This window comes from Plecotus auritus (assembly GCF_963455305.1).
Source record: "Plecotus auritus genome assembly, chromosome: 5".
Classification (NCBI taxonomy): Eukaryota; Metazoa; Chordata; class Mammalia; order Chiroptera; family Vespertilionidae; genus Plecotus; species Plecotus auritus.
The window spans coordinates 50,055,678-50,072,433 of record NC_137776.1 but is presented as its reverse complement, the minus strand read 5'-3'; the positions used below and the strand labels follow the sequence as shown (position 1 = coordinate 50,072,433).

Genomic DNA, 16,756 nt, shown 5'->3' with positions numbered 1-16,756 from the left:
AATGCTTAGAACATACAAAAATATTGAGGATGAGGATGAAATGATCTAGAATCTTATATACTATGTGTTATACATAATTTATTACAGTTTAATGAACTCATCAACCATAAAAATGAGAGCAAATATAGGGATAAATCAATCATATTTTCTGAGATATCCTCTTATACTGTTAATGTAATGAGATATTTTTTCATTTTCTTTTATATGTATATATATTATAAATTTTAGAATACTACTTGATTCATACTGTATCTGTTTTAGAATTTAAAATTAATATATAACAACCAAATTTCCTTATCATTAAAAATTCTTTAAATGATGTACCTAATTTATTTATTCATTTCTATTGTTAATTATTTAATTTTTCTCTTTCCACCGTAATATCAGATGATGTATTAAGCAGTTCTTGACATGTTAGATGTAACCTAGAACTATAGAATAACATGAAACTATAGAATAACATATTTTAGATTATTTCAGTAATTTATTTGATAAATATTCACCGAGTGTTAGGAATTGTGTTGTACAGAGCAACATTGCTTCTCAGAAAGATTGTACCTATATAAACTTAAATTGTCAATCTAAGAATGTCATCATTTCTGTCAATCTTGAATATTAGTGCTTAAAAATATTTTGGGGGATAATTTGAGAGACAAAAATTGGGATTTCATGCCTGACTGGTGTGGCTCAGTGGTTGAGCTTTTGATTCCTAGTCAGGGCACATGTTGGGGTTTTGGGCTCAGTCCCCAGTAGGGGGCATGCAGGAGGTAGCTGATTAATGATTCTCTCTCATCATTGATGTTTCTGTCTCTCTCCCTCTCTCTTTCTCTTTCTGAAATTAAAAAAAGAAATGGAATCTCAAAATAATAGAAATTTATATAACTTCTGGTGAAGTTAACTTTATATAAATATTTCATATTTATTAGCCATTTGTGTATAATCTGTGAATTACATATTCAGAACATCTGTACATTTTTCTGTTGGTATCTTATTTTTTAAATATTTCTGAATGATTATTGATCTTTCTCCTATCAGTCTCTCTCTCTCTCTGTCTCTCTCTTTCTCTTCTCTCTCTTTCTCTCCTCTCTCTGTCTCCCTCTCCCCCCTCCCACCCTCACCCTCCTTCTCTAAAGTCAATGAAAACATACCTTTGGGTGAGGACTAAAAAAGATAAAAACGATTATTTTTTAGGCAAAAATTATGGCCCCTAGCATTTTCTTTTGAGATTTCTCAGTTGCTTATGAAAGTTTGATTTCTGTTCCATAGACATATGTGTAAAATAGAAAATGAATTAGAAAGAAAATATGTACAATACTGTCTAAAGTGATTATGCATTTTCTTTTAGGCTGGGAAATGAAGAACAACAGCCTGAGGTTCCAATTCTTTATCATGATGTTACATCCCTTTTGCTCATCCAGATTTTAATGATGCCACAACCCTTACGCAAAGGTATATCTTTTTAATTCAGATTCTTAGATTACATAGTATATACAATGAATATTCTACTAATTGTAGCAACAAATATAGCATTCATCTGATGGAATTATTTAGAGGTCAGTAACGTTTTTTCTATTTTTAGCAAATAGAAATCATATATATAAAGAAAATTACAATGAAATAAAATTGTTTTTTTCCCTTATAGGTCTATTCTTTTTAGCTTTTTAGTCCATAATGAGGTAAAGACATGGGAAATCACTCTGAAAGCATGGGACACTCAATCAACTGAGTCACACCAGCTAGGGCTTTTAAAAATATATTTTTATTGATTTTTAGAGAGGAAGGGAAAGGGAGAAAGAGAAATTGATGGGGAGCAGAACATCTATTGGCTTTCTCTTGCATGCCCCCTACTGGGGATCCAGCCCACAGTCCCAGGCATGTGACCTGATGGGGAATCGAATCAGCAACTTTTTGGTGCATGGGATGATGCCCAACCAACTGAACAGCATAAGATAATAGAAGGAACAGTGAATCTGATTGATGTGTGTGGATTCAAGTTCAGACCTGTGTGCTTATTAGCTTTGTTACCACTGGCACATCCTTTTGAAGCTTAGTTGTCCAATTGAGACTGTTCTGAGGATTGAATGAGACATTTGAGGAAATTTTCTGTTATTAGGTGTATATAAGTATTAATTATGATTATTAAGCTACCATTTATTAAGTACCTAATATGTACCAAGCATTTTGCATTATTGTTACTCTTGTTTTTGCATTGTTATAGTTTTCATTGAATTTTAAGACTCAGAGTACCTAAAATATTGGTATTTATTTCTTTTTTTACTTTAGAAGTTCTATATTGTATTGTATTATATTATGTTATTATTTATAAGATCTATATCATATTAGAAATAGATGAAGTATTGGTTTTAAGCACTCAGACTACCAGACATTGTTAAGTACATGATGTCTAGTAGGGGATTTGCCAAGGTTACACAGCTATTCTGAGGTTGAGTGGCATTAGCACTCTGGTCTTCTAAAACACAGCACACCTGCCGAAACCGGTTTGGCTCAGTGGATAGAGCGTCGGCCTGCGGACTGAAGGGTCCCGGGTTCGATTCCGGTCAAGGGCATGTACCTTGGTTGCGGGCACATCCCCAGTAGGAGGTGTGCAGGAGGCAGCTGATCGATGTTTCTCTCTCATCGATGTTTCTAGCTCTCTATCCCTCTCCCTTCCTCTCTGTAAAATATCAATAAAATATATTTAAAAAAAAAAAAAAACACAGCACACCTTCCACTATGCTAAATGCCTCTCGTTTACATATTCAGTGGATAAATAAAGGAACTTTGATTTCATAATTTCAGATCTGTTGAGTAGAAAATATATCACCATATTATAATCTCATTTTATTAACTACTTAAATGTTGAACAAAAATCAATTACACATGCAAGGAAAGGCATATATTTGTGAAATTATCCTATATAATAAAAGCCTAATATGCTAAGTGTCCGGTCATCTGGTTGTCCGGTCAACCAATCAAAGTGTAATATGCTAATGATATGCTAAGGCCACTCAAATGCTCACTATGATGTGCACTGACCACCAGGGGGCAAGACAGTTGACTGGTCGACCAATCGCTATGATGTACACTGACCACCAGGGGGCAAACACTCTGACCAGTAGGTTAGCTTGCTGCTGGGGTCCAGCTGATCAGGACTGAGCGAGATGGGCCGGACACGCCCTGGAGCCCTCCTGCAGTCCTTCCCCTGCTGGCCAACCTCCCGCATCCCTCCCCAGCCCCTATCGTGCACCTGTGGGGTCCTTCGGCCTGGCCTGCGCCCTCTCACAATCTGGGCTGAGGGACCCCACCCCCCTGAGTGCATGAATTTCATGCACCAGGCCTCTAGTCTTGAGTATAAAATGTCTAGATTCCAAAGAAATAACAATCTTCTTTTTCTCTTATAGACCACTTCACCTGCATTGTGAAGGTGCTTTTTGCTCTACTGTACACACAAGCTCTTGCGGCACTTTCAGTCAAATGCAATGAGGAAGATAGGTCAGCCTGGAAACATACAGGAGCTCTCAAAAAGGTCAGTGTCTTATCCGAATTTGTCATTTAGTAGTTCGGTAAACTCATTTATGTTGGAGGTATGAATGAATGAGATTAGGTATTTTAAAGACAAAATGAGTTATTAACAAAGTATTTTAATTGGAAATGTAACACCTTCAGGCTAAAAACGTTGAAAATGTTTCCCTTGTACAATGAGGTCTTTTGCATCTGTTTCTAAACCGTGGCCTTTATCCCTTTATTTTTGGGTAGTTTTGTTTTGCTTTTGCTATAAGCCTTAAACTTACAGAAGATACAGAAATTTTGTTAACACAGTAAGGAAGTAACACAATGTCTGCAGACTTACCTATTTTACTGTATGTCATCTTTACTTCTTCTTATCCCTATCCCCAGTCACAATCCAAAGATGGCTTTTCACTTATCATTTCTAAACTTAAAAATCCTAAGGTGAAAGGTGTATTGGAAATGTATTGCATGTAAATACTACTGTTATGTTTGAGGTAACTCAATTACTGTACTTACTAGTTTGTTTGAGGCTTTTTTTTCTTTTTCTATTGGGATTGTAAGTTTGCCTCTCAGATACTTTATATGCTTAAAAATAAAATATACTAAACCTGAAAAATAATCCTAACCTTTTCTTAATGATACCTCTTTGAGTACTGCTTTTTCCCCCATGTTGGAATATACAGGTTCTTAGCAAATTTAAAGGAGATCTCTTTAGTTAAAATTATGTAAACAATTTAGAACAATTGTGCACATTTAGTTAAATGTATTTAATTAAAGTATTTCAGTGGCTTGAGAACAAATGGGATACTGTAAAATCAAAGTACTCAGTGACTGAGTGGTTTGGCTTACAGATAGTTTAAAATAAGAAAGTTACTTCTGTATTTATTTAGGAAAATTAGTAGAAAAGAATAGGTGTCGTATAAATTAAACCTTTGTTAGGCTTATAAACTCTTAAAAAGGGTTTTATACCTCATTGAAAAGTTTCTGTTAAAATCATATCTATATGCCCTGGCTGGTTGCTAAGTGGTTAGAGCATTGGCCTATGGGCTGAAAGGTTGTGGATTCGATTCCCAGCCAAGGGCACGTACCTTGGTTGCAGACTCAATCCCAGGCTCTGGTTAGGGCTTGAGCGGGAGGCAATCAGTTGCTGTGTCTCTCTTACATTTCTCTCTCTCTCTTTCTCTCTCTCTTTCTCTCTCTCCCTCCCTCCCTCCTTCCCTCCCTCCCTCCCTCCCTCCCTCCCTCCCTCCCTCTTTCCCTTCCTCTCTCTCCCCCTCCTCTCCCTCCCATTCTCTCTAAAAAAAATCAATGGAAAAAATATCCTCAGGTGAGGATTTAAACTACTTATATCAAAGGGGAGAGAGGACTAATTATAAACACATGAAATATACTCAACATAACTTTTACTTTTATTACCAGTTTACTCTCAAATCATGATTATGTGTACAAAAATTTAGTATAGTATCATCACAAAGTTCATTAGTCTTAATTAGGAATATGGGTGGTTGGCCATTGAACCTAAGTACTAGGCCAAGCTTCTACCACTAAATAGAGATATATATTACTTTTCCAGTCAAGACATAAAAACTCCATGAACCTCAATTTTCTCAGAGGTAAATGAGCATTTGGAATATATGATTTATAACGGTGCCTCTCTTTATAAAATTCTGTTATTCCAAGTTATCAAAATGGATTTTTGTCTTTTCTTGCAATGATTTTTTCTCCTTGTTCTTAGTTGATTCTTAGATAATTTTTATTCTGCAATTATCTTTCTTTTTTTTCTAAATATTCTTTCAGTTTTCTGAATGCACTCAAATCTGATATTTGTATTGTTAGTATTCAAATCAAGTATATTAAGTTTTTATGCTATGTCATTGTTTAACTATGTTTTCTTAGTAAGCTGTCTAATAATGAAAAATTGTGTATTTAAAACATTTCCTGATATAATTTGGGTCTAAATCTATTAATCTAACTGCAAAAATGAGACCTTAATGACAGAACATTAGACAATTATAAATCTATGATGGGAGGAACATGAGCTAATTTAGGTAACTTCTATTTATTTTCTTTCTTGACTTGATACTTATTCGCTATTTAAAAATACTTAATAAAACCTTTAACATGAATTAGATTCTTATCAGACGTAGATTAGAAGTTTATACCCACATAAATGGCTTTAGTGAATGAAAGCAAACATTATAATTATTCTGTAGGATGTTTTGCTATGTTATTAGCTTTTTCTGCAGTTGATCTAAACATTTAGGTATGTAGCATCTATATATATAAAAAGCCAGTGTCCGTGATGACCAAATGACTGGTCACAATGAGGTACATTGAGCACCTCTCGGTTCCTCCCCCGTGGCCCACAGGCTCCGATCACAGCAAGGTGGGCGGCGGGTGGTGGGTGGGCAGGGCAGCAAGCGCAGTGAGCAGTGGCAGGCGGGTGGACGGGGTGGCAAATGTGACGAGCAGCGGTGGGTGGGTGGGCGGGGTGGTGAGCAGCAGCAGGCGAGTGGGTGGGGCTGTGAATGTGGCAGGGTGGCGGGCAGGTGGGTGGGGCTGTGAGTGCGGCAGGGTGGCGGGCGGGTGGGTGGGACTGTGAGCAGTGGCAGCCTACCGCGCATGATTTTGTACGCTAGGCCTCTAATATCCTATATAATAAAAGCCTAATATGCTAAGTGGCTGGTCCTCCGGTTGTCCATTCAACCAGTCAAAGTGTAATATGCTAATGATATGCTAAGGCCACTAAACCACTCGCTATGACGTGCACTGACCACAAGGGGGCAGACACTCCAATCAGTAGGTGAGCTTGCTGCTGGGGTCCGGCTAATCGGGACTGAGCAAGATGGGCCAACATGCCCTGGAGCCCTTCCATGGTCCCTCCCCGGCTGGCCAACCTCCCGCGTCTCTCCCCGGCCCCTGTTGTGCACTGGTGGGGTCCCTCAGCCTGGCCTGTGTCCTTTCACAATCTGGGACCCCTTGGGGGATGTTGGAGAGCCTGTTTTGTCCCAATCCCGCTCAATGCAAGAGCTTCCCCCTGGTGGTCAGTGTGCTCCCACAGGGGAGCGCCACTCAGCCAGAAGCTGGGCTCATGGCTGGCGAGTGCGGTGGTGGTGGCAGGAGCCTCTCCTGCCTCTGTGGCAGCACTAAGGATGTCCGACTGACGGCTTAGGCCTGCTCCCCATAGGGAGCGGACCTAAGCCGTCAGTCGGACAGCCCCTGAGGGGTCCTGGACTGTGAGAGGGAGCAGGGTGGGCTGAGCAACCCCCCCCCCCAAGTGCATGAATTTTGTGCACCAGGCCTATAGTAAATAATAGCAACAGCTATATAAGTAATGAAATGTATCATTGTAACTTCTGTACCTACTTAGATTTCTGTATCATTCATTCCTTCTTTTTTTTTTCATTTCCTTCGTCCTTTACTTCTTTTCTTCTCTTCCCTTTCCTTCTTTTCTTTCTTCATTGAGCGTCGTTTATTTCAACCCACCCTATACTGCTTTATCCTCAGGTATGAGAAAGCAGGTCTAATTAAGCAAGTTTATTCTATATCTATAAAAGACTAAGTTGACTTGCGCATGTGTGATACAGCTCTCACTGGTGCCACAGTGAAAACAGATTTTTGCCAGATCAAATCTACCCTAGAGCAATAAAAAATATATTTTTAAAAAGAAAATTATAGAGATAATTTGATAAGGAAGTCAGTTGTGTTGGAAAAATGGTCATTACAGTTAGCATATTTTTTTCTTCTTTGGAATATCTGTTAAAAGATTTTATACCAGGATTTCTTTGCTCCCCCCATCACCATTTATCCCCCCCTCATGTCCTCTTCCACCTCTACCCATTTTTGCTCCTCGTGGAGTCATCACACTATTATCCATGTTCATGAGTTCTTTTTCTTTTTTTGCTCAGTTCTTCCACCGGGCCTCCAACATCCTTCCACACACATCAGAGCTGTCTGCTTGCTCTTTATGATTTTGTCTCTATTTTGCTTGTCAGTTCAGTTTGTTCATTAAATTCCACATACGAATGAAATGACATGGTACTTGTCTTTCTCTGACTTGTCTGGCCTACTTTACTTAGTATAGTGTTCTCCAGGTCCATCCATGCTGTTACAAAACATAAAATTTTCTTCCTTTTTACAGCTGAGTAGTACTCCATTGTGTAAATGTATAGGTAATGACGTCTGGGTAACGATGTCACATAGCAACGCTGGCTTTTTCTCCCTAGTGACTAGCCTCCTTGCAGTTTCTTCATCCCAGGAACACGACTTGATTTATAGCCAGGTGGAAACATTTCACACTTTAACCAAATGTCTGTGAAGCATTTTCCCATGCCTCATCTCAATTGATCCTCACAGAAATCCTGGAGTAGGTAGATAGGAGACTCAGTGGAATCCTATTTTCTTTCCATTAGCTGGAAAATGGAGATTTAGAAAGTTTAGAAACTTGACCTGACTGAAAAGAAGTAAGAAATGGTGGACCTTGAAAATGACTTCAGGTTTTCTCACTGTGCAGAATATAGTCAGACACGGCTGCAGTTAAATATATTACCCTTTGTTCTTTCTGCGTGATCTACAATAATAATATGCTTCGTGTTGATATTTACTGCTGTGTTGCTGACAATTACCTGAAAGAGAAGTTAGGGTGCTTTATTGGGCTGGAAAATGTTTAGCAACATCAGAAAGCAGATCTAATTAAGCAAGTTTATTCTATATCTATAAAAGGCTAAGTTGACTTGCGCATGCGCGATACAGCTCTCACTGGCGCCAATCGCACATGTGTGTTTCCACCTGTCATTGTCGATCGTGAATTTGGTTGATACTTCTATTATAGAGAAAGGGTGAATAGCGATATTAAAATATTTCTTTTAATTAATTTCCTTTCAGTGTGCATGAACTCATGCACTGGGCCTCTAGTGTAATCATAATTATGCTGTACTCTTTAAAAAGTGTTCTTTTCAATGTTAACCTTTTGTAAATTTAGTGACTGAGATAACTAATATTTTAATTTTTTTCTAGAATACGTGTGACGCAGAAAAGTCTTATAAAGTGCTGTTGAGTTTTGTAATAAGTGAACTATCTAAAGGAAAGTTATACCATGAAGAAGGAGCTCAGGAGTGTTCAATGGTATGTTTTCTCTAAGGTTAGATGTAGTGGTTATTTAGTTAAAAATTTAGATTTTGTTGCCATTATGAATATAATTTTTAAAGCTATATCTATTATCAAATGAATTATTCAGGTTTTCTTTTTTTAACTTTAGGTTAGCCCTATTGCTTGGTCTTCTGAATCCATGGAAAAATACTTACAGGACTTCTGCTTACCTTTTCTCAGAATCACCAGCCTTCTTCAGCATCACCTTTTTGGGGAAGATTTACCTAGCTGCCAGGTATAATTTGGGATAGAGATTAGGGTGCATTGATTTAGTCTAACTGAAAGGAGAATATTTATTGTTATTATATTTTGTATTTGTTAGCATCACTCATTTTTATGATAATGTTACTAATATTTGATATTTGAGTAGTTTTGGATTAGGTCAGTGCTAATAAATGCCCAATACTTTAACAGGATCATAGTATTCATTTTGATATAGTTATCACTATCTCTATTGATACATTTATCATTAATTGCTTTTAATATCCTTTAAAAGTTATGTTGATCAGAAAGCTGGTTATCTGAAGATATGATGGTGTTTATGTAACTTTAGAACAACAAAATGTTCGATTTATAGTCACTTCTATTAAAGCTTGGATGAATGAGTTATCACTAGTTTAATATATTTCTTAGAACTGTTGGTCAATGTGAGTAGGCAAGAAAGTGACAGGATAGGAAAGCAGAAGGTAAGTAAACCAAATTAGCTTTTAGGATTATGTTTCTAGCATTATCTGCTACTCATTTTCAGTGAATTTGATGTGGCCATTAAGATATCCTATCTAATAAAAGAGTAACATGCAAATTGACCATACCTCCGCTACACCCATAAGCCACGCCCACAAGCCATACCCACCAACCAATCAAGAGTGAATATGCAAATAAACCCAACCAAGATGGCTGCGGCCACAGAGAGAGCAGGAGGGAGGCTTGGGTTTCCTCGGCAATGGAGGAAGCCAAGCTTTCCGCTTGCCCTTGCTGGCCCAGGCCTCCACTCAGTGCTACAAAGTTTCAATGATAGAAGATGAATAAATCTGCCACAGAGCTGGAGAGAGCAGGAGGCTAGGGTTGCCCCCAGTGATGGAGGAAGCCAAGCTTTCCACACACCCTGGCCTGCCTTGGCCTCCGCTTAAGGCTACAAAGTTTTAATTATAGAAGATAAATAAATCCCAACAAAAATGGCTGCCACCACGGAACAAGCAGAAGGCTTGGCTCCGCTCTAGGCTACAAACTTTCAATTGTAGAAGATAAATAAACCCCAGATACCAGGGCCTCTACTTGGGTCGCCGGGGGGCGTGGCCGGCCTGCAAACCACCACAGGCTCCTCTCCCAGGCCACCCCACACCCCAAGGGAACCCCCACCCTAATCTGGGGTACCCTTCAGGGCAAACCAGCTGGCCCCCACCCATGCACCAGGCCTCTATCCTATCTAATCCTATCTAATAAAAGAATAATATGCAAATTGACTGTCACTCCAACACACAAGATGGCCACCACAAGATGGCAAGCAGGGGAGGGCAGTTGGGAGGGACCAGGCCTGCAAGGGAGGGCAGTTGTGGGCGATCAGGCCAGCAGGGGAGGGCAGTTGGGAGGAACCAGGCCTGCAAGGGAGGGCAGTTGGGGGCAATCAAGCCTGCAGGGGAGGGCATTTAGGGGTGACAGGCTGGCAGAGGAGGGAAGTTGGGGGTGACCGAGCCTGCAGGGAAGGGCAGTTGGGGAGGACCCAGGCCTGCAGGGGAGAGCAGTTGGGGGACCAGGCCTTCAGGGGAGGACAGTTAGGGGTGACCAGGCCTGCAGGGGAGGGCAATTAGGGGCAAACAGGCTGGCAGGGGAGCAGTTAGGCATCAATCGGGCTGGCAGGGGAGTGGTTAGGGGGTGATCAGGCTGGCAGGCAGAAGCAGATAGGGGAAATCAGGAAGGCAGGCAGGCAAGCAGTTGGGAGCCAGCAGTCCTGGATTGTGAGAGGGATGTCCGACTGCCCGTTTAGGCCCGATCCCGGGATCGGGCCTAAACGGGCAGTCGGACATCCCTCAAGGAGTCCCAGATTGGAGAGGGTGAAGGCTGGACTGAGGGACACTCCTCACCCCCCGTGCACGAATTTTGTGCACCGGGCCTCTAGTTTATTATATTTATGGTCTTTGAAGCTGAAGTATATCAGAATTAAAAAGTCAATTATTCCTTTTCTCCTACGTAATTGGCCATTGCATAGTTTGTGTTCTTTGGTTTTTATCAAGTGATTTGAGATTAAACTCTACACTTTGTCCCCAAAACTTTGTATTTAGGATTATAAGATACTGAACAAATTAAAAATATTCAAAAATTTTTCACATCACTGTATTGCACCAATAATCTAGGAGAATCTCCTTAAACAAAAAGTAGGGTTTAAGCTGTGGGGTTTTCTTTTTTAACAGCAATCCAGGCACTGGGTAGCCAAAGTGACTTAAAAAATACAAATATTTCTAAAATAAACGGTGATGATTTAACCAGCCATACATCAGGGTTGTCTGAGACTGATTTTGTAGTCACTAGAAGAGTGGATAGAGTGAGAGACCTGTGGAGTCTTGGTCTTGTCAAATCAAGTAACTCACTTGAAGACTACAGCTTTAATCAAAATACCTTTAACTTAAGAAGTTATCCTTAGCACTAATGGTAGTGAGCATGGGCACGAGGAAGGGGCTGCCCAACCAGGACATTTACCTACATTCGTTCTTTCTCTTTCTAATTGTGGTCTATTACCAGCTGCCTACATTACTCTCCACTCACTCCTTAACCCTACAGAATCTATTTTTTCTGCCTACCAATACTATCCTGCAGCCTCAAATGTTACTAAGGACCATCTGATTACAGCACAATTTGATATGTCTCATCACACCTTCCTTTAATCTCTCCCCTCCCCATGTCCCATGACACTGCAGCAGGAGTTTTCAAACATACTTTAGCAGTAGAACCTTTCTTTCAAATGAGATCTTGAAATAAAGACTTAAAATAGTAAGACTTGAAATCATACAGTATTAAGTTCTCAAAATTTGTTCTTTTTCAAGGTATGTTTTGGCTATTCATTGCATTTCCATAAAATTTTTAAATCGGCCTGGAAATTTCTATAAAAAAACAAAGGCTATTTAGATTTTTGGGGGGTGGGGAGGTTTGCATTGACTCTAAATATTAATTTAGAACTGTCATCTTAATTGGAAGAACTGATGCTGTAACATTATAATGTTATCACCTTAACATTGAGAACTCCAGTAATGGACCTATTTATATTTCCTCTGATTTGGATTAATTAAGCTTCTTAGATCTGTGGGTTTGTAGTTTTCATAAAAAAATTAAAAATGTATATATTGAGAAAGGACTTGTATCCAGAATATATCAGGAAATTTTATAACTCAATAATAAGAAAACAAAAAAAATATGAACAAAAATTTGAACAAGCACTTTTTATAAGAATATATATGAATGACCGATATGTACATGACAAAGTGTTCAACATCATTATTGATAAGAGGAGTACAAATTAATGTTACAAGTGTTGGTAAGGAGTTGGATAGAGTTCCATGAAACCCTCGTTCATTGCTGGTAAGAATGCAAAGTGGTATAGTCAAATTCTGGCAGTTTCTTTAAAATATTAAGCACACACTTAACTGTATAACACAATGATTATATTCCTAGGTATCTACCAAAAGATATGAAAGCATATGTCCACATAAATACTTGTAAATGAATGTTCATAGCAGCCTAATTTATAGTAGTCAAAAACTGGAAATAACCCAGAAGTCCTTCAACAAGTGAACATGTGAACAAAATGTGGTATGCTCATATAGTGGAATACTACTCAGTAATAAGAAGGAATGGACTACTGATACACACTATAACAAGAATGAATATCAAAATATTATGCTAAGTGAAAGAGGCCAGGCACGAAAGAATACATACTGTATGGTTTTATTTATATGAAATGTAAAATCCCAAACTATAATGGCAGAAAGCATATCAGTGGTTGCTTGGGCAGGAGAAGGGCTGGATTTGATTGCATAGGGGTAAAAGGAATATTTTTGGTGGGTGGAATTGTTCTAAAATTTTATGGTAGCAGTAGTTGCATGACTATATTTTTACTAAAATTCATCAAACTACACTTAAGGTTGGTCCATTTTATGGTTATGGAAGTTATACCTCAATAAAGTTGTTTTTTAAAATGCCCTCTTTGCATAGCTATATAAATGGGGGATTTGTGGCCTTATTTCTAGAGATTTAAAAAATTAACATTTTTTTAGCTTTCTCATCATTTTGCTTTTTTTATCTCTGTACCATATTTCAAATTTGTGCCTAATCTAGATAATTAGTTCATTTTTGCAAAGAGATGCTGGTTGAATTTCTGTTATGTGCCAAGCCCTGGCAAGACAGAGCTCCTACACCCAGGAACCACTCCCACAGTCTTATAGGAAAGGCTAATTTATTTTTAAACTAACTAATAGCAAATATCCAAGAAGAGAAGTGTTTACAAGGTGTGGAAGGATTAATTTTATCTGAGTGGGGCTGGGTAATGTAAAGTCTCATTAATAGGGGTCAGGGGAGGCTTCTCTGGGGAGCTGGGGGATTTGAAGGATGATAGGAATTGATCCAATGGACAGAGAAAAGTAGACACACTAGCCTCAGAAATGGTTTTTCTGTTAAATAAAAAGGGATTAGGGAGTATACTTTGGTTTTCATAAGACTAACAAACTCCTTAAAAATAAACTTTCAAAATGTGAGTGCTTGGATAGCTTATTTCTCTGGTTCTGTTATTACTGAGTGGAGCTTCAGATCGCCTGACACTTGGATCTCAGAAGTTTTTTAAAACTCACTTCTATTTTTATTTATTAAAATGTTTTTGGCAGATTTATTTATTTTTCTTAATCTTCACCAGAGAATATTTTTTCAGTTGATTTTTTAGAGAGAGTGGAAGGGAGGGAGGGGGAGAGAGAGAGAGAGAGAGAGAGAGAGAGAGAGAGAGAGAGAGAGAGAGAGAGAAACATCAATTGGTTGCCTCTCACATGCACAGGATCAAACCTGAGACCCTTTGGTGCAGGGGGTCAACACTTCAGCCGTTGAGCAACACTGGCAAGGGCCTCCCTTCTTTTAAAACTGTCTTTGTTTCACATGCAAATTATTTAGCATTGCCTCTTGTGTATTCCATGCTTTTACTCTTATTCTTCATCCACACTGACAGGGCCCCCCTGCTGGCCTGGTCGCCCCACGCTTAAAGTCACTTTGCTTTTGTCCTAAATTAACATTTGCTTTCAGAGTAAATACGGGTCTATAAACTGTACTCATCAGTTATGTGACAATACTATTCCTATATAATAAAACCCTAATATGCAAATTGACTGAACGACAGAACCACCAGCAGAACAACCGGTCACTATGACATGCACTGACTACTAGGGGGAAGACACTCAATGCAGGAGATGCCCCCTGGAAGTCAGTGCGCTCCCATAGGGAGAGCACTTATCAGCCAGAAGCCGGGCTCATGGCAGTAAGGAGCGAGTGGTCCCGGACTGCAAGAGCCCCAGACTGTGAGAGGGATGTCTGACTGCTGGGGGATCAGGCCTAAGCCGGCAGGTGGACATCCCTCGAGGGGTCCCGGACTGTGAGAGGGCGCAGACCGTGCTGAGGGACCCCACACTCCAGTGCACGAATTTCGTGCACCGGGCCTCTGGTTTAGAAAATAAATGTATAAAAGAATCATATGCTATGGCACTTAGGAGTTAAATTTCAGAGAGAAATAGCCTATATAATGAAGAGGTAATATGCAAATTAACCCTCATGCCTTCACAAGATGGCTGCCTACGACCAGGCTGGCAGGGGGGTTAGTGAGGGATGACCAAATGACTGAACAAGCAGGCTGTGTGGGGCGACCAGGCCGGCAGGGGGGGTTAGTGAGGGATGACCAAACGACTGAACAAGCAGGCTACGTGGGGTGACCAGGCCGGCATGGGGGTTAGTGAGGGATGACCAAACAACTGAACAGCAGGCTACGTGGGGCGACCAGGCCTGCAGGGGGGTGCAGTTGGGGGCCACCAGGTCAGCAGGGGGGCAGTTGAGGGTGACTAGGCTGGCAGGGGGGGCAGTGAGGGGCAACTAGGCCGGTGAGGGGGCAGTTGAGGGTGACCAGGCTGGCAGAGGGGGCAATTAGGGGTGACTAGGCCGGCAGGGGGGCAGTAAGGGGTGACCAGGCCGGTGGGGGGCAGTTAGGAGCAACCAGGCCGGCGGGGGGAGGGGGCTGTTGGAGGTGACCTGGCCAGCAGCGGAGGGCAGTTAGGGGCAACCAGGCTGGCAGGGGGGCAGTTAGGGGCGATCAGGTCAGCATGCAGAGGCAGTGAGGGGTGATTAGGCCAGCAGGGGGGAGCAGGCAGGCAGGTGAGCGATTAGGTGAGAGGGATGTCCCGGATTGGAGAGGGTGCAGGCTGGGCTGAGGGGACCCTCCCCCTGTGCACGAATTTCGTGCACTAGGCCTCTAGTTAAGGGGATATTTGGATATAACAGCCAGGGACCTTTCTCTCTTTTCTTTTACTCCCTGTACTTTTCTTTAGTTAAGAAAGTTTTCTTACTATCCAAAAGTAATTGATGAGAATGACGCTTAAAATACCTATAATGGGAAATGTTCATGATGAAATGTCTTGAGAATTTTCTATTCCATGTCTAAAAGGAAGAAGAAGAATTTTCAGTTCTTTCCAGCTGCCTGGGACTTCTGCCAACATTTTACCAAACAGAACATCCCTTCATCAGTGCCTCCTGTCTGGATTGGCCAGTTCCAGCATTTGATATTATAGCTCAGTGGTGTTCTGAGATAAATTCATTTACTGAAAGACATGCAGAACAAGGAAAGGTATGTAAAAGGAATAGTGCTCACTTGCCATAGAGGTGATGTGCTAATATTTAAGAGGCTAGTGAAGAATTTAAAACTTTAGGTCATCTATTCTTGGAAGCATTTATTAAGCTAATTACATTGAGAAATGATTTACTTACATAATATTGGTTTTTGAGTGTAAAAGCAGAAGTATTTCAGTCAATAAAGCTAAGGAATTACTATGTCACTTTTAATTTGTTTTAGGTTGTCAGGTTTTTATTGATTCCTTAAATAATCATAGCATTAGACTTGGAAGATACAAAGGAATTTTAAGATAGATGAGGGACTTGTAAGCTTATTGGAAAGAGAACTGTCACAAAGAAATCAAAGATTTGGACTAGCATGTCTAAAAGGTCACATCTTGAACTTTAAAATTTGCTGGCCCATTGCTGCCAGCTCAGCTGAAGAAAGGTTTTATATTGGAGAGTGGAGGCAGCAGAGGGTGGTTGAATGCCATAGTTTGGTGCTCAGACAGTTTCTTTAGCTAGAACTACAGTATTTGAGAAATGGCATAATATGAGGGAAGTGCTTTATGGGGTAATCTGGTGGCTTTTAGCAGGTAAGTTGAAGTAATGAGAGAAGGAAGCCAGAGATGATTATTTAGGTGGTGAAGAAAATCTGTACTATTGTCCTAATAGTAGAAATTAGAATGTAACCAATGCAAGAGTTATTTGAGAAAAATAGATAGGACTTGGTGAACATATATACATATGTTCTTGAACTCAAATAATTAGAAGAAAAGTAGTGAGTACCATAGTTCTGATAGGAACCTGCTCCTGCTTAAACACCATTGATGATGCCACATCAATGTACTCTTTGAGTAGCATTCAAGGATTTTCACCATCTTGCCTACCTTTCTAACCAAAAGAATGTTTCTTAACTGTGCTATATATCTTCAAACACCTATGCTATTGCTTGTTGTTGTTATTTTTATCTAAAGTAAACTTCCTACCCTTCTCCTGCTGAATTAATCCGTCAAGGTTTTGTTACCTCTTATGTAAAGCTTTGTCTGATAGTCCATATTCCTCTGAAGCCTTAATCCCCTCCCTCTGTTGTCCTGTATGATAGTACTGTTGTGCTGTATAACAGTCCTTTTGCCATTGTCTCTCACAGTTGCCATATTTATCACTGTTTATTGTGTCTGATTTGTGGCTCCACAAAGCAAAATTTATTTGTATATCCTTGAATCCCTAGTTCCTATAAAGTCCCTGCTGTAGA

The 16,756-nt window shown here is 40.0% G+C and overlaps 1 protein-coding gene across 1 annotated transcript in view; it reads left to right on the top strand.

Annotated features, from left to right (window-relative positions):
• The window catches only part of UBR3 (ubiquitin protein ligase E3 component n-recognin 3), a 185,655-nt gene that overhangs the window by 161,439 nt on the left and 7,460 nt on the right, over positions 1 to 16,756 (top strand). The window contains 5 exon segments of the mRNA XM_080667973.1: positions 1,346 to 1,449; positions 3,402 to 3,526; positions 8,527 to 8,634; positions 8,768 to 8,893; positions 15,338 to 15,517. Of these exon segments, the coding sequence (XP_080524099.1) occupies positions 1,346 to 1,449; positions 3,402 to 3,526; positions 8,527 to 8,634; positions 8,768 to 8,893; positions 15,338 to 15,517 (643 nt within the window).